This window comes from Scylla paramamosain, chromosome 41 (assembly GCF_035594125.1).
Source record: "Scylla paramamosain isolate STU-SP2022 chromosome 41, ASM3559412v1, whole genome shotgun sequence".
Lineage (NCBI taxonomy): Eukaryota > Metazoa > Arthropoda > Malacostraca > Decapoda > Portunidae > Scylla > Scylla paramamosain.
Genome location: NC_087191.1, coordinates 13174467 through 13191489, shown reverse-complemented (window position 1 = coordinate 13191489; position 17023 = coordinate 13174467). Strand labels below are relative to the sequence as shown.

General features: G+C 44.8%; 2 protein-coding genes and 1 long non-coding RNA gene across 4 annotated transcripts in view; 2 read left to right on the top strand and 1 right to left on the bottom strand.

The window, feature by feature from the left end:
• Nucleotides 1–400: 400 nt before the first annotated feature.
• On the bottom strand, nucleotides 401–6549 carry LOC135093072 (paired box protein Pax-9-like). Of its 2 annotated transcripts, XM_063991948.1 has the most exons (4): nucleotides 5162–6549; nucleotides 3241–3447; nucleotides 1772–3141; nucleotides 1303–1464 (listed from the first exon to the last, which is right to left on the bottom strand). In XM_063991948.1, exons 1-4 carry the CDS (start codon nucleotides 5214–5216, stop codon nucleotides 1447–1449), a joined length of 1650 nt encoding a protein of 549 aa, XP_063848018.1. In that variant the 5' UTR covers nucleotides 5217–6549; the 3' UTR covers nucleotides 1303–1446. The 2 variants fall into 2 exon arrangements, with proteins under 2 accessions (XP_063848017.1, XP_063848018.1); XM_063991947.1 differs by having other exon boundaries at nucleotides 401–3141; nucleotides 5162–5848.
• A 499-nt stretch (nucleotides 6550–7048) lies between these two features.
• Nucleotides 7049–13821, top strand: LOC135093071 (cyclin-O protein B-like). Its single transcript, XM_063991946.1, has 8 exons — nucleotides 7049–7192; nucleotides 7637–7804; nucleotides 7986–8201; nucleotides 9287–9472; nucleotides 9663–9769; nucleotides 9870–9950; nucleotides 10263–10415; nucleotides 10723–13821. Exons 2-8 carry the CDS (start codon nucleotides 7736–7738, stop codon nucleotides 10961–10963), a joined length of 1053 nt encoding a protein of 350 aa, XP_063848016.1. The 5' UTR covers nucleotides 7049–7192; nucleotides 7637–7735; the 3' UTR covers nucleotides 10964–13821.
• Nucleotides 13822–15496: 1675 nt separating this feature from the next.
• LOC135093077 (uncharacterized) overlaps nucleotides 15497–17023 on the top strand; it is a 1925-nt gene continuing 398 nt past the window's right edge. Inside the window, exons 1-2 of the long non-coding RNA XR_010263180.1 lie at nucleotides 15497–16142; nucleotides 16524–16714. This is a non-coding gene — a long non-coding RNA (uncharacterized LOC135093077). The remainder of the gene's footprint in view (nucleotides 16143–16523; nucleotides 16715–17023) is intronic.

Here is a 17023-nt window from a genome sequence, read left to right as displayed (position 1 = left end):
TTCTTCTGTTAGTCACACCCAACACACAAGAGAATGGATATTTTCTAAGGACTTGCCATCTCTCAAGCTTATGCCATGCTTTAGGGAGATTGTTCTCAGGGCCCTTTCACATGGGCTGTCTGGTCATACAACTCGTCAGCACTCCTGAGGTGTGAGGAGGTGGCTTCCCACAGGTGTCCAGTGTTTACGTGAGTGGGCTTAATCCCTGTCCAGTGCAGAGGTCATTGACTGATGTAGGAAGGTGGCTGACAGTGTCTTTTGACATTCTAAAATAGCTGAACAATATGACACAGCCTGCTTTAACATTGTTCATTGGTGTGTATACCACTGCCCCACTGGAGACTGTGGAGATAGGTGGCAGTCACTGAGGAGGAAAGGTTCAATATAATGAAAGGGAATATTGGAGGTTATTCTTATTTATTTCTTTGTGAGCACTGTACAATAGTGAATGCAGTGATGACAGGTAGACAGGTAAGGACAGGTAAAGGAGGGCATAGGAGAGTTCATATGTAAAGTCTAATTACAGTCTGACATTGTAATCTGATATTGTTATTTTCCACTGCAACACTCAAGCCAGTATGTCCCTAATCATGAATGTGTGAGGCCTGTTTGAAGCACTGGTCACCCCAGCACCTGGCTTGTCACCACCACCACCACCATCTTTGCCACGTTCAGAAACTGCGGAAACATGTTGAATTTCCAAGCCGTTTCTTTTAGTTACCGCGGCCACTAGTGCGTCAGATTTTCTAGCACAATTTTCGGAGTTCAAGACGTTTTTCCTGCAGTCTCGCACTCCGCGGTGGTGTGTGACGTGTGTCTCCAAGCAAGGCGGGGCGTGCGTGGCTGAAACTTTGTCCCTCTGCTCTGTCGCAATTTCAAATCTTGTCTTACCTTCACGAATGACCCTGGTGCGGCAGCTGCAGGCTCTGACCAGGAGTGAGGCGCCCCACTGCTGCTCTTTGTCACTCAGGTTACCTCTGCTACGCACCTCAGTGATTGGTCGCCGCTGTGCAGTGTTACTCTGTGCTTTCGAGGTCGCGTCTCTGGCTAATTCGTGCTTCCTGTGTGTCATTGCGGCTTCACACACGCGCCTCACGTCACTTCCATCTGTAGCAGGTGCACTGTGGTCCAAATTCTCGTTAGCTGCTTTATTACAAGTCTCAGAGTCTGGTCGCCGCTGTGCGATGTTACTCAGTGTTTTCAAAGTCGCGTCTCTGGCTAACTCTTGCTTCCCAGCTGTCATTGCGGCATCACACACGCGTCTCATGTCACTTCCACCTGCGGCGTGTGTATTACGGTCAGAATCCTCGTTGGTTACTCTGAGGTGTCCCCAGCGGCTGCCTGACACGTGTTCCCGCCCCTCAGTGTTGATTTCTACGGCGGTGCTGGGGGAGGAGCCTCGGTCACTTGTGTGAAGGCCCTGTACACAGACCTGATGACTCAACTTCAGGTCTTTCCTCTCTCCTGCCGAAGTAAACAGTGGTGATGGTGATGGTGGTGGTGACTTGTCATGCTTGTCTTCCCCCACTCCACTCCCCACTGGCTTGATCGCCCCCTGAGGACTGGTAGGGGCGGGGCGCTCCCTCACGCCCTCGCACTGCGGCAGGGATGTACTTTTCAGCGCCCTGGTCTCGTGTTGACTCACGGGACACGTGACAATCCCTGGGAAACTGTTTGGTTGTAGGTGGTTGTCTGGGAGTTCATGGGGAGTGTTGGTTCTCATCCTGTCAGCGATAGGATGAGAACCAACCTCCGCGGGACTCAAACTTACACTCAGCCTCTCCACGCCGTACTCCGCCAAGCTCTTCTCAACCTTCACGTCCTTCCTGTCACTTTGTTCTTTTTCGCCCTCCGTGTCCCTCTGCACCTTGCACCTCTTGATCCTGAGGCAGATGCGAGGCTTGGGACTGGGATGGCCGGGTGTTGGTCTTTGCGGCTCAGCTGTTGCAGTGAGGGAGGGCAAGCTGATAGTTTCCTCTGACAAATCAGCTGGTGAGGAGACGGAAGTGACGTGTGGCCAAGGAGCAGCGTCTGGCGCCTCTAAGCTCACTTTCCTTTTGCAGGGGACGGTACAGGGCTTGAAGGAAAGTTTTTCAGTAAAGGCCATCACGCTACGCCTTCGCGTGCCGACACCGACGCCAGACTCCGCAGGCATGTCAGGTGCTGGCGGGTCTGGCAGGGGCGGGCCATCCTGAAGTGTTCTCCGTGGGCTGCCTATCAAACTGATGTCTTGGAGCACTAGTGGCGAGGCGTGGGGCGCGAGATGCAGGCGGTGGCTTGAGTTAGGAAGTGAGGGAGGATCTGTGCTAGGGAAGGTGTGGTGAGGCTGGGTGGGCGGCGCAGGGCAGGTGAGCGGCAACGGGAAGATGGTGTCTGGCGGAGTTTTTGGGAATCTGAAGGGATAAGAGGACTGCAGGATGCTGTGAAGGCCGGGGGGTGGTGGGGGTCCCTTAGCGGTGAGAGCGGCGTGTGGGGACTCGCTGCCTCCCTCCACACACCCGGGACTTCCCCCAAAGGCGTCAAATTTGAGTGCAGACAGCGGCAGCGGGCGCAGCTGTCCGCTCAGGAAACCCACGCGGTGATCTGAATAGCGCGCCGCTGCGGAGTGCAGGGCGCCGCTGAACCCTCCTGCAGCAGCCACGAGGTGTTCCCCTGTCCACGCCTGGCCGCCACTGCTGCCGGGGAGGTGCAGCAGGCAGGGAGGGGACGGGCCTGTGGCGGCGTCAGTAGTGGAGGTGGCTGAGTCGCCGCTGCCCCGCTGTGCCTCTCGTGAGGGAGAGAGTGCCGCGTCTGTGGCAAGACGCGCTGGCGGCGAGGTGGTGGTGAGGCAGGCCTGAGGCACGGCGGGGGGAGGGAAGGAGTCTGCAGGGCCGCTGGTGGAGGGAGGAGACACGCAGGGCAGGCTGGAGGAGGCAAGTGGAAGGTTGTCGCCAGGCATGCCTCGCCCCTCAGGCAGGTGTGGGTGCGTGGCGCGCAGGATGCGGTTGATGGAGGAAATGGAGGGCAGGTGGGCGTGGGGGCAGATGCCGTCCCTGGCCAGCTTGGAGCGGATCTCCCAGGCAAACATGGCGGGGTTCTGCCGCTTGTACTGCCTGATGGTGGCCACCACTGCCGGCGTGGACACGCGGGGCTTGCTGCCGCCTGCGGGGCAAGACGCTTCGTGAGTGGGGAGGGAGGGAAGGGAAGAAGGGAGTTAGTAGATATGTTAATGGCCCACCTGGCAAGAAGACACACACGCACCTATGGCGCCCGGCAGGATGGAGCCAGTCTCGGCGAAGCGCGCCAGAATCTTGGACACGCAGCCATGGGACACCAGCAAATGCCTGGAGATGTCACAGGGGCGGTAACCGAGAAGCGCCAGCTGCAGGATGCGCCAGCGGGTGACGGCGGGCAGCGGGCGGCCGTTGGCGTAGTGACCCCCCAGCTGGTTCACGCCGCACCGACCCCCTGACGGAGACGCCGAGGGAGGGAGAGAGAGAGGTGATTTGCTTCATGTTTGATGTTATTATTGTCATTATTGTTATTGTCATTATTATTATTATTGTTGTTGTTGTTGTTGTTGTTGTTGTTGTTGTTGTTGTTGTTGGTGGTGGTGGTGGTGGTGGTGGTGGTGGTGGTGGTGGTGGTGGTAGCAACAGTAGCAACAACAGTAATAGTTATAAGACCAAAACAAACAAACAAACACACAAACAAACAAATCTTACTCCTTGAAGACATTGCTGACTACTTAACACACAGACGCTGACACACACTGACAACACGCCCGCCACACCCCAACCACACACCCCTTGACCTTTGACCCGTGACCCGTGACCTGTGCTGACCCGAGACACACTGAGGCGCTACTGTGTGCACGAGGGTCAGGTCAACACGTAAGACACTGAAGTAACGTAACAGTCTTTCTGAGGTCAGGAGAGGCGGTGGGTGAGGTCAGGTCAGGTCAGCGGTTGGTGGGAAGATGGAAGGACTGTCATCTCTTCCTTCTCTTTTATATCTCTGGGTTATTTTTTTGTGTCCCTCCTCCTCCTCCTCCTCCTCCTCCTCCTCCTCCTCCTCCTCCTCCTCCCTTCCTTCCTCCTCCTCGGTCTCTCCTCCTCCTCCTCCTCCTCCTCCTCCCTGCCATCGTCTTTGCATCCCTCCCTGATTCCTTAACTGTCCTCCTCCTCCTCCTCCTCCTCCTCCTCCTCCTCCTCCTCCACCTCCTCCTCCTCCTCCTCCTCCTCTTCATCTTGATTTTACTCCCCCTCCCTCCCTGCCTCTCTCTCTCTCTCTCTCTCTCTCTCTCTCTCTCTCTCTCTCTCTCTCTCTCTCTCTCTCTCTCTCTCTCTCTCTCTCTCTCTCTCTCTCTCCTATCCCCTCCCTCCCTCTCCCCCCTTCCTTCCCTGTTTCCCACCCCCTCGTCAATGCCACTATCGAAACCCTGACGCAGAATCCAACAAACAAACGAACAAACAGACAAACAAACAAACAAACACACAAACCAATATCACACATGTTCTTTCCTGGCGATTTCGGCGACGCGTTAACTCTCTCTCTCTCTCTCTCTCTCTCTCTCTCTCTCTCTCTCTCTCTCTCTCTCTCTCTCTCTCTCTCTCTCTCTCTCCACTTTTCCGCTTCGGTAACACGTAAGTCGATTGTCTCCTGTCTGTTGTCACTTTTGGGGGCGTGGGAGAGAGGGAGAGGGAGAGGAGAGAGGGAGAGGGATCAGGGCTAAGGAGAGGAAAGGAGAGGGATGGAGGAAGGGATGTCAGGGGAGAGGAGGGATGGAGGAAACGGAGGGGAGAGGATGGAAGGGGACAGGGCGGGAATGAAAGGGTAAACTGTTGTGATTGTTGTGATTGTTGTTGTTGTTGTTGTTGTTGTTGTTGTTGTTGTTGTTGTTGTTGTTGTTGTTGTTGTTGTTGTTGTTGTTATGACGTTACTTATGTCACCTAGATTTCGAACCTCTCTCTCTCTCTCTCTCTCTCTCTCTCTCTCTCTCTCTCTCTCTCTGAAAGCGGCCTACCAGATTATGGAGGAAGAAATTTTATCCTCCCCCCTCCCTCTCTCTCTCTCTCTCTCTCTCTCTCTCTCTCTCTCTCTCTCTCTCTCTCTCTCTCTCTCTCTCTCTCTCTCTCTCTCTCATAATCTATCAATGGAGGAAATCTGTGATAAGTCTTACGAAGTTGGTGAGGCAAAATGATCGTCTTGGGGAGAGTCGCGTCCGCTTCCCTCATCCCACCCTGGCTTGGACCGCGGCAGGCGAGACTCGAGATTGACTGGTCGTGTTCTGAAACGCCTCGCTCTCTCGCCACTAATGTTTTCCAAGGCCACTGAGATGACTACCCGGGTTCTCAAGACTGTTGCTCCGGTTAATGATGTGGGAATCTTGTTAATCTGTCGCTAATACCGTAAAAACACCCTTAAAAACCCGTGTAAGACTATTTTCCAAGACTATGGAGATGACTACTCGGGTTCTCAAGACTGTTGCTCCGGTTAATAATGTAGAAATCATGTTAATCTGTCTTAATACCGTAAAAAGACCCTTAAAAACCCGTGTAACTTCACCAAAACTATTTTTAAAGGCTAGAGAGATGACTACTCGGGTTCTCAAAACTGTTCCTCCGGTTAATAGTGAAGAAATCTTGTTAATCTGTCTTAATACCATAAAAACACCCTTAAAAACCCGTGTAACTTCACCAAGACTATTTTTAAAGATTACAGAGATGATTAGACTGTTCCTCCGGTTAATAGTGAAGAAATCTTGTTAATCTGTCTTAATACCGTAAAAACACCCTTAAAAACCCGTGTAACTTCACCAAGACTATTTTTAAAGATTACAGAGATGATTAGACTGTTCCTCCGGTTAATAGTGAAATCTTGTTAATCTGTCGCTATAACCGTGAAAATATCCCTCAAAAAAATCCCGTGTCACTTCAATTAGAGCCTTTTGTAAGTAGTGGAGGTGCATCGCGGAAGTGTTTCAGATTACAGGCCAGACTAAAGCAATGGTCGTGTTCCGAGGCGCTTCGTCCTCTCAGACTGTCTTCAAAGGCCACTTAGTATGGTTCTTTTAATATAAGAGGGACACTGGCTAAGCGAGACAAAAATAAGGAAAAAAAAAAAAAGAAGGCCCACTAAGGTGCCAGACCCTTAAGAAAGATCAAAAGGATTATTCAGAATTGGAGGATGTGTCTTGAATATGGTGTGTGTGTGTGTGTGCGTGTGTGTGTGTGTTGATACTAGTGCAGGATTCTCGTTAGACTATCAATAGAATCCTGAAAACACCCTTGAAAACCACAATAACTCCCACTACAGCCTCTTAAACTATCACTAGGGTGCATTAAGCCGAAGTCGAGGCCAGCGGCGGGGATGCGAACACAGGGAAGCGATTATGGCGGCCAAATCTGACTTGTGGCGGGAAAGTGGACAGTCGGTGGCGTTTTCCCGTGAGGCGAAGCGTGTACTGACAGCAAACAACCCACATTGGAAGAATTATCTGGCCCCGAGACTTGAATATTTGAGTTTGGCAGCGGGAGGAAGGAAGGGAGAGGGAGAAGGAGTCGGGGAGATGGAGAGGGAGAGGGAGAGGGTATACGTTTTCTATGATGAAGTGTTTACATCTCGTTTTCTTCTCCATTGGACGGGGCGTGTTTCTATTTTTTCTTTTCTTTTGTAGAGAGAGAGAGAGAGAGAGAGAGAGAGAGAATCACGAAACTACCAAATAACTCTCTCTCTCTCTCTCTCTCTCTCTCTCTCTCTCTCTCTCTCTCTCTCTCTCTCCACTCGAAACACCTTCCTGAAATGAGATAAATAAGACAAAATACTATAGATAAACAAACATACTAACAAACAAACATGCAAACAAACAAAACAACACTATTTTCACCTCTAACAACCAAATCACCACCACTATCAATACCAAACAACACCTAACAACACCTAACAACCTCAACCAACACTCTTGAAGCAGCGGTGCCAAATGTAACACTTAAACCAAACTTGACAACACTTTAATGCAACACAGGATGGCAACAACATAACACACGGGGGCTAGGGTGTGTTTCTAGGGTGTTCCAGGGTGTTGCAGGGTGCGTAGATGTGGTAGGGGTGTGGTAGGGTGTGGTAGGATGGAGGTGTGGCAGGGTGGTCGCGTAGTGAGGGCAGAAAGGCAAGGAAATTCCAGAGGTTTGTGAGGAGTCATCGAGTGTGGGTGAGTGTGTGCGTCTCTCTCTCTCTCTCTCTCTCTCTCTCTCTCTCTCTCTCTCTCTCTCTCAAGTCGTCATGTAAAGATTAAGTTTGTCTGATTTACGTTGTTTTTTTCTTTAGTTGTGTGTGAGAAAAAAAATAGTAGTAGTAGTAGTAATGGTGATAGTGCTGTTAATTCAAATTTATAAGCTAGAACGAAAACACTTATCGAAATAGCTACTACTACTACTACTACTACTACTACTACTACTATCGCTACTACTACTACTATTATTAACACACTAACACGCTTCAATGACACAGTGAAGAGTGTTCGAAGTGCTGTTAATTCAATCTTATAAACCAGAACGAAAATACTTATCAAAATAACTACTACTACTACTAACACACTAACACGCTTCAATGACACAGTGAATAGTGTTCGAAGCTTCACGAATCTTTCCCTCAGGTTTGTTGATAGGCGACGCGCGGCACGGCGAGAGACAGGCGACGCGCAGCACGGCGAGACACACACACACACACAGACACCCAGGGGCACGCCGGCGCCATGGAGCAGCGGATGGACTTGGAGCGCCCTGTGGAGGACCCTGTGGAGGCCTCCGGTGGCGATCCCATGGTGAGAGAGAGAGAGAGAGAGAGAGTGTGCGTGAGTGAGTCCCAGTAACATCTTTGAAAACCTCAGTAACTTCCACTGGAGCTTGCCGAACTATTAGTAATACCATGAAAACACCCTTGAAAACCTTATGAATATATAATATTTAGACTATAAACTAAATTTCCTTCTGCGTCGCCTTCAGGAATTTGAATATGACAAGAACACCCGAAGGTCCTCGCTTGGTGGGGACTCGGTGTTGGATCAGGACTTCAGCGATGAGGTGGAGGTGGACGGGGTGGCCTCACTCACGCCCCTGGAGAGCGTGCTGGGCCTTCAGTACGGCGATGACATCTTCGCTAACAGGAGAGCGGCGGAGGCTCATTACCACGTCGACAACTGCATGGCGAATCAGCCCCAGGTAAGTCCCGCCCTTCGCAGTGACGCCAAACCACCTCTCCGTTTTCTTTAGCCGATTATGAGTGTTTTTGTGAAGTGTAGTGTTGTTCTAAGTGCGCTGGTATAGTGTCGGTGAATTGTCCAGTGACGCCACAACCACCTCTGCGTTTTCTTTAGCTAATTCAGAGTGCTTTCCTGCCGCATGCTTGTTTTTCGAAGTGTGCTGTTAGTTAGTGGTGGTAGATTACTTACAGTCCATTCAGGTCCCTGTTAAACTATCATTAATCACGAAACCATTCTTGAAAACCCCATGAAGTCCCACTACAGCCTGTTAAACTACCACTGACTTCACGAAAACACTTAAAAACCCCGATGATCTCCACTACATAAGAACATAAGAAAGAAGGGAAGCTGCAAGAAGCGACCAGGCTTACACGTGGCAGTCCCTGTATAGACCCTGTTAAACTGTTACTAGAACCACGAAAGCAGCTGAAAACCTCAATAACCTCCATCACAACCCGTTAAACTATCACTAGAACCACAAAAGTACCGTTGAACGCCCCCACAACATTACTACGTGACAACCACATAATTTTGGATCATCTCGTCACTTCCGCATCGCATTCCACTCCTTACTCTCTCCTCACTCAGTAATTCTCCTTTTCTCACCCGTTCTGTCTATCATCCCTACTGACTGTCCCCTTCTCTTACATTTACTACATTAATACATATTTGTTTTCATCGTTCTTGCCTATTCTTGTGTTATTACTGTTTCCATATTCTTTTCCACCTATCTTGTCTATTTTTTCTAGTTTCTGGCCCCTTTCCCTCACGTAAACTTCACTACACTTCTTTTTCACTCGTCCTTTCAATCTCTCGGTCACAGTTACGCTTCTTTCTCGTCTTTTCAACCCAGCTTGTCTACTTCCCTACATTCTATCTCCTTTCCCTATCATAAACCTCACTACAACCTCTTCTTTTCTTATATCTCCTTTCCCTATCATAAACCTCACTACACCTCTTCTTTTCCTAGTGGAGTTACGGTCACTGGTACGCTTCACTCTCTCTCCCACTCTCTCTCTCTCCCTCTCTCTCTCTCCCACGCAGGTGACCCAACACATGCGGTGCACGCTGATTCATTGGCTCGTGAAGGTAAACCAGCAGCTGCATTTCGGCTCAGAGACGCTGTTCCTGGCTGTGAGTCTCTGTGATCGCTTCCTGGCCACGACCTCCCTGGCACAAGACTGTCTGCAGCTCCTGGGCCTCTGCTCCCTCCTGGTGGCTGCGAAGATGGTGAGGCGACGGGGGAGTGGGAAAGGGAGGGAGAGGGGAGAGAGTGGGTGAAGATAGAAGGGGAAGATTGGACGGGAAATGTTCATTGTCAATATTCTTGTTTTTCGTTCATAATTACCGGTGTTATGCTTCTTCTTTCTCCTCCTCCTTGTAACGCCCCCCCCCCCCCCTCTCTCTCTCACACACACAGGAGGAGAGTGTGCTGCCGAGGGTGAGTGAGCTAGCCAGCATCTGCGTGACTAATTACAAACACCACCACTTCACCAGGATGGAGGTGCTGCTGCTGTCCAAACTAGAGTGAGTACCGGGGAGAGAGAGAGAGAGAGAGAGAGAGAGAGAGAGTATTGTTTGTGCATATCTTCGCCCCTGTCACTTCCTTCTGTCTCGCCTCCGTCAGGTTCGCCCTCTACTGCCCCACCAGCTGGTACTTCCTCAACCACCTGGCACTGAAAGCGACACAGCAGGGGGCGATGGACAGGTGATGGTGGTAGTGGTGGTGGTGGTAGTGGTAGTGGTGGTGGTAGTTTAGATATCGTAAGTCAACAAGAAAAGAAAACTATTATTATTATTATTATTATTATTATTATTATTATTATTATTATTATTATAATTATTATTTAGTAGTAGTAGTAGTTGTTGTAATCTTATTTTTCTCATTATTATTCTTGTTTTTTACTATTATTTTATCACGCAGTTCTATAATACAGCGCTACGTGACCTTAGTTGATCTTAGTTGACCTTAGTTGTTGCCGCTTCAAATTCTCTTCAACATAACATCACACTTTGCCAGACGTGTGCTGGGAGTCGCGCGCTACGTGGCAGAGACGTGTCTGGGCAGCTACGCGGTGACCCAACACAAGGCCAGCGTGCAAGCGGCGGCGGCCCTCACCTCTGCCCTCACCCTGCTGCCCTGCCCCGACCTCTCCGCCACCCTGCACGCTCTGTAAGTGTGTGTGTGTGTGTGTGTGTGTGTGTGTGTGTTTTGACAAGGAAAAGGACCGTATTTGCTGTCTCACCGCTACAATTTTTCAAGGCCACAGATCCTTATTCGGGTTCTTAAGACTATTTCTCCCGTTAATAATGCAGAACTTGTTAATCTATCACTGGAACCTTAAAAAAAAACACCCTTAAAAACCCGTGCAACTTCAACTAGAGCCCTTGGAATGTAGTGAAGACCCTGTGGAAGTGATTCAGAATAGCGCGCTCTGGTCAGCCCTTCAGCCCCCCTCACAGCCCACGTGTCCCTGCAGGCTGACTGACCTATACACACCTGACGAGAGAAAGGACATTCGCTTCTGCTCCTACCTCATGACACAGTACATGAGGCCCTTCCTGGAGTCTTTAGGCCTTGACAACGCCCACGAACACCCGCCTGACCCACCCAGCGACCCCTCCCACGCCTCCAGGAGCCCCACGCCCGCAGGAGCACCACAGGACTTAAGGGCGTGCGGCGGTGGTGGCGGTGGTGATGGTGGTGGTGGTGTAATGTAAGGTTTAATCTTGTTTGGTTTGGCTTGTTTTGGTGACCCACACACGTGACAGGTGCTGGTTGTATCTGACGGTGGTGTGGCTGAGGAGGAGGAGGAGGAGGAGGAGGAGGAGGAGGAGGAGGAGGAGGAGGAGGAGGAGGTGGTGGTTAAGACAAGACGAAAGGATAGAGGTAGGGAAGGATAAGAGGAGAAAGAGGAGGAGGCAATATAGTGATAATGATAAAGAACATAGGAAACAAGAAGAAAAGAATAGAAAGAGGAGGAGGAGGAGAAGGAAAATGTATAGATTAACACAACAAAGAGGAGGAGAAGTAGGCAGGAGCAGTAAGAGGAAGAGGAAGAAGAAGAGGAGGAGGATATGGCAAATAGGAAAGGTTAAGGGAGGCTGGGGGAAGATTACTTGTACCTGTCTAATCTCTATTATCTCTGTTTCTAATCTCTGTCTCTCAAATATTTACAGTCTCGTGTCTCTCAAAAGTCTGAAATCTCAATTCTCTCTCTCGTCTGTCAAATGGCCTTCAAATCTCTCTTTAATATCTTTCAATTTCTCTCTCTCTCTCTCTCTCTCTCTCTCTCTCTCTCTCTCTCTCTCTCTCTCTCTCTCTCTCTCTCTCTCTCTCTCTCTCTCTCAGGATTGCGTGAAGGAATGTAGGTTTAAGATTTAGAGATGAAAACGAAATAAAAAAAATAAATAAATAATAAAAAAATAAAAAGCCTAAAAAAATATATATAAAGTAAATAAGTATATAGATAAATAATTAAGAGTAGGTTGTTAAATTAGTTTTTTTCATGGATGTATGTATTTGTAAAGGAGTATTCAGTGTTATATTAGTGAAGAATTGAGGAGCTAGTGTGGAAATTATTGAAAAAGAGTGTTCATTGTTGTTAATGGCGAAGAATAGAGAAGCTAGGGTGAAAATTAATGATCTATATCTGTTAAATGTTTGCGTGTTTAATTTTAAAACAATGGAGTATCGTCTGCATAACCCGTATTTATTGCATCAGGAAACCGCTATCTATCAGAGGAATATAGTATTTATTAAAGAACTGAAGAGAGAGATTAGTAAAATAATATTAAAAAAAGTGATAAATCTGTCATTCTTTAGATTGTTTTAAGATTGAATGCTCAGGAATATTGTAGCACGTCTATTTATTGTAACGAGAAACCCTTGTCTGTCTCAGGAATTACTATCTATTGAAGCATTGGAGAGAAAAAAAAATATTAAAAAAGAAATGTTTAATCTATATAGCCTATCAGTATTTACGTTTGAAGAGAAATTATTAAAAAGAAATTTGTAATCTATTATAGCCCATCAGTATTTACGTTTGAAGAGAAATTAGCCCATCAGTATTTGTGTTTTGAAGAGAAATTATTAAAAAGAAATGTGTTATCTATCATAGCCTATCAGTATTTACGTTTGAAGAGAAATTATTAAAAGAAATGTGTTATCTATCATAGCCTATCAGTATTTCCGTGTGCATTTCAGGAGTGAATACACAGGAATGTTGTATTATGTATTAATTAACTGCATTAACAAACCCTTTATTGAAGAATTAGTAGTTGTTTTATAGATAAACTGTTTGGAGAGAGAAGCTAATTAATATGTAATCGTTATCATTACTAGCATACTTGGTTTATCAATCGAGTCAGAGCTGAGATAAGAAAACTGTAACTGTCTGAAGAGCTAATGTGTGTTGTATAGATAAACTGTTTTAAGAGAGAAGCAAGTATGATTCTGGTCTTCATCAATACAACTTGTTACCAATTGTGTCAGGGCAGAGATACGAGTAAGCTTATTATGTCATTATTATTTTTGCATGTACGATAATTATGCTGTGTGCACGATATTATTTTGTATATAGTCTTCTGTATATACGATAGCGTTTTGTACGTACGATAATTTTGTGATTTTGTATGATACTGATGAAAGCGTATAGTTAAATCATCCTCCTCTCTCTCTCTCTCTCTCTCTCTCTCTCTCTCTCTCTCTCTCTCTCTCTCTCTCTCTCCTCCGCAGCCAAGCCAGTGACGTTTTTAGGAGATAATAAACAAAATGAACCGACCATGTGACTAGTGTGGCTGGCCGCTTGTATATATATGTATATGTGTGTGTGTGTGTGTTGCCAGATAAGGCTTGACTTGTAAGGATGTGCTGTAGTGCGCGTCAGAGGGAGAATATAATGATGATGTGTGTGTTGGATTTCGTGGTACAGATAGATGGTTGGTGGGAAGTTGAATTGAGGCGTGTGTGTGTGTGTGTGTGTGTATTTTGGGTTTAGATTGTGAAATGTTGTTGTTGTTGTTGTTGTTGATTTTCTTTCTCATCTTTTATCTCTTTTCCTCTTTCTTGTTTTTTTTTCTGGTAAATTAAAACTCTCTCTCTCTCTCTCTCTCTCTCTCTCTCTCTCTCTCTCTCTCTCTCTCTCTCTCTCTCTCTCTCTCTCTCTCTCTCTCTCTCTCTCTCTCTGTTCAATTCGGTACGTAGATTATGAAAAAGGTTATTGTTATTCTTGATTGGACTTTAATATATTAGAAACGAAAAGATAATTAAAGATATTGAAATGTTTAATAAGATAGGCAATGCTGTCTGCCTTCCTCTCTTATCTTTATTGAAATATCGATCAATTATTATTTAGATTATGAAATAGACCGTTGGTATTATTGATTGAACTGTAATATATAAAAAAAAATAATAATAATTAAAAAATGTTGAAGTGTTTATTATTGTTATAATATTCTCTTACTTTCTCCATCTTAATTCACTATTGCCAAATTCTTATGTAGATTATGAAAAGTTATTGCTGTTCGCTATTCACCTGTAATATATCATGAAATAAAATGCAAATATATATATATAAGGAGAATATTTACTAATTCCCACCACATTCTCTCTCTCTCTCTCTCTCTCTCTCTCTCTCTCTCTCTCTCTCTCTCTCTCTCTCTCTCTCTCTCTCTCTTTCTCTCTCATTAAATTCCTTCATTAAATCTAGATAATATCGGGTACGCTATCTGTTTAATATTCTACTTAAATATTCTGCTCCTCCCAATATAATATTCATAATGGCAGTAATATTTTCCGTAACCTGCAATAGTTAAATCTATTAGAAATTTGAGCAATATTTTAAAGCCTGGAAAACGATAATGTATGTGTGTGTACGATAATAGTTTTGTATGTACGGTAATTATGCAGTAAGTACGATATTTTTTGGGGGTATATGATAAGCCTAGAAAACGATAATGTCTTTGTATGTACGATACTATTTTTCTATGTACGGTAATTATGCAGTATGTACGATATTTTTTTGGGGGATATAGTGTTTTGTATGTAACTAAAGCTGTGTATGATTAATTAGGTTTTCGAGGGTGTTTATACCACATTGATGCAGAGTGGTTGTTCAACTATTACGAGAATCTTGAAAACCCTTGAAAATCCCAATAGTTCTCTTTGGAATCTCTTAAACTATAATTAAAACCATGCAATCACTTGAAAACCCCAGTAATTTGTACTAGAGTCTCTTAAATTATCACAACAACCATGAAAACATCCTAGAAAACCCTAATAACTTCAATATAGCCTATTGAACCATCACTAGAATCACGAAAACATTTGAAAACCCCAATAACATCAATTAAAACCCATTAGTCTATCACTACACCATTGAAAACCTCAGTAATTTCAACTAGAACTTATTTAAACTATCAGCAGAACCATAAAAAGACTTGAAAACCCTAGTAGAGGTTGATAAGGAAATGTTACAGACAAGAAGTAAAAAAAAAAGAAAGAAAAAGTTTAGAGAATATGCATCAAGAAGGTTTATTAAGAGTACATCCTTATTAGCAGAAGTGTCAGATATTCAAGGATTCTTATTATGTAAAGCTGAGAGGGGGAAAAAGTTAACCGTAACCTCGCCAGCTTGAAAAATGTTGGGTTTTTGTGAATGAGTGTGTGTGTTTGAAGTACCGTCAAGGCAGCATTAGGCTATAGTTAATCAAACCCTACTAATTTAAAGGAACTAGAATTTTATCAGTTTATTATAAGAAAATAAATATTGGTCGTTGTGCGTATTTTTAATGAATGGATTTACGAGTGCAAGGGAGGGTCAGAGAGAGAGAGAGAGAGAGAGAGAGAGAGAGAGAGAGAGAGAGAGAGAGAGAGAGAGAGAGAGAATTCTAAACTTCATAATAAAAACGGACATAAACAGATGAGATGCAAGGCGGACGAGTGACGTAATTAAAGTAAAATCGTGTTTGAGAGAGGTACAGCAATATCCATAAGATGTACGATGGCGACACGCTCAAGAATTTCTTTCGTTCTTTTTTTCCTTTATCTGTTTCTCCAGGCTATTATTGGCCTTGTCTAGGTACGAAATGGGTACGGATGGTTAGAATATACTTTTTACTGCTTTTAATGGAATGTTAAAGTGTCAAAATAGAACAGATGATGCGGAAATGTAGTTAAATTTGGTTTGCTCTCTTCATAGCCTATTATTTATTCATTTATTTATTTATTTATTTATATTTTTGGGGGTTATGGAAATATTCTTAGTCGACTAACTGCAAGATGGTAAATATTTATTTCTGGGCAAAAATGCGTTTTTTTTTTTTTTCAATATCCTGATCTATACAATGAAGGATTAGCAGCGAAATTAATGAACTGCGGTACTAATCTAATTTAATTTAAGTAAAGGAAATGCTAATATTATTTCAGTATTATCATTTATGATTTTATATGACTCATAGTGAAAGCTTAGTCATGTATGATATGTATTTAAGAAAATTAATGACGCTGACATAATGAAAATGGACTTGTTTCAAACCCTGCATTTTTCTATCAGTTAATTCGTTTTCATAGTAACAAAAGGACACTAATTAACATGTACACCAACTAAAAACAAGAAAAAAATATAAATAAAACAAATGTGAAGCATTACCACGATATATTACAGGACACGAAGAAAGAAGAATAAGAAAAAAAGAAAAAAAGAAAATGGAAATATTAGCAGCGCAACCATGAGTGACACATACGGACACAATCCACGAGTTACGCCAGAGATAATGAGACTTTTGAAGCGAGCAGGTGTGTTGCGCAGGTGCTGAGTGAAACAGTGACAGAAAATATTAATATGCGAGTGATACTTAAATAGTGATGCCTCAAACACACCGGGGAGAGTGGCAGGAGGTGAGGAAGAAGCGAATTAAGTTGTTGATAAGAGAAATTAATGATATATAAACGCAATACGCTGATATTAAGGAGCTGAGAGTTAGAATTAATTGTTATTCGTATTTGTTGTTGTTATGGTGGTTGTTAGGTAGTTAGGGTGGTTGTTAGGTAGTTATGGTGGTTGTTAGGCGAGATTATATTGTAACTTTTCTTGGTGTGTGTTTTTTTGGAAATAATTGTAAGATATGAGATGATAATGGCGGAATATATTGATGTGTGGAGGTGAACATTTAATATTTGTCACGGTGTGTGTGTGTGTGTGTGTGTGTGTGTGTGTGTGTGTGTGTGTGTGTGTGTGTGCCAGAATTTCTTATTTCTTTATTTCTTTCTTATTTCCAGGAGAGATGGGGTGGGAATGGCTGGAAGGAGGGAAGTGATGGGAGAGAATGGGCAACGTTCTCTCTCTTCTCCCTCCCTCCCTCTCTCCCTCACCCTTCATCATCCTTCTCCCCCCCCCTCATCTCCTCCTCTCCCCCCCGCCGCCTCCCCCACCGAGCAACACCCCGCCTCCTCCTCTACTCTTCAGCTTGGTAAGTTTGGTTGGTTTAATTCAATTTCTCATACTCTTGTTTATTTGTGAGTTTGTTTGTTAATTAATTTATATGTTATTGTTTATTATTATTATTATTATTATTATTATTATTATTATTATTATTATTATTATTATTATTGTTATTATGTTTTCATTTATATTAATTAGTATATATCTATATTTTTTTGTTCATCTTCTTGTTCTTCTACTATCTACGCCTCCTCTTCCTCCTCCTCTTCCTCCTCCTCCACCACCACCACCACCACTTCACCTCCCTCCCTCCCTCCCTCCCCCGTCCTTACCTGAG

Excerpts from the sequence above, each read along its gene's own strand:
- LOC135093072 (XM_063991947.1), bottom strand. The coding sequence starts at position 5,216 with ATGAGGGAAGCGGACGCGACTCTCCCCAAGACGATCATTTTGCCTCAC. Across the intron at positions 3,448-5,161 it reads CATTTTGCCTCACCAACTTC|GGGGTCGGTGCGGCGTGAAC; the intron begins GTAAGACTTATC and ends CGTCTCCGTCAG. Across the intron at positions 3,142-3,240 it reads CATCCTGCCGGGCGCCATAG|GCGGCAGCAAGCCCCGCGTG; the intron begins GTGCGTGTGTGT and ends CTTGCCCCGCAG.
- LOC135093071 (XM_063991946.1), top strand. The coding sequence starts at position 7,736 with ATGGAGCAGCGGATGGACTTGGAGCGCCCTGTGGAGGACCCTGTGGAG. Across the intron at positions 9,770-9,869 it reads CTGCTGCTGTCCAAACTAGA|GTTCGCCCTCTACTGCCCCA; the intron begins GTGAGTACCGGG and ends CGCCTCCGTCAG. Across the intron at positions 10,416-10,722 it reads TCCGCCACCCTGCACGCTCT|GCTGACTGACCTATACACAC; the intron begins GTAAGTGTGTGT and ends GTGTCCCTGCAG.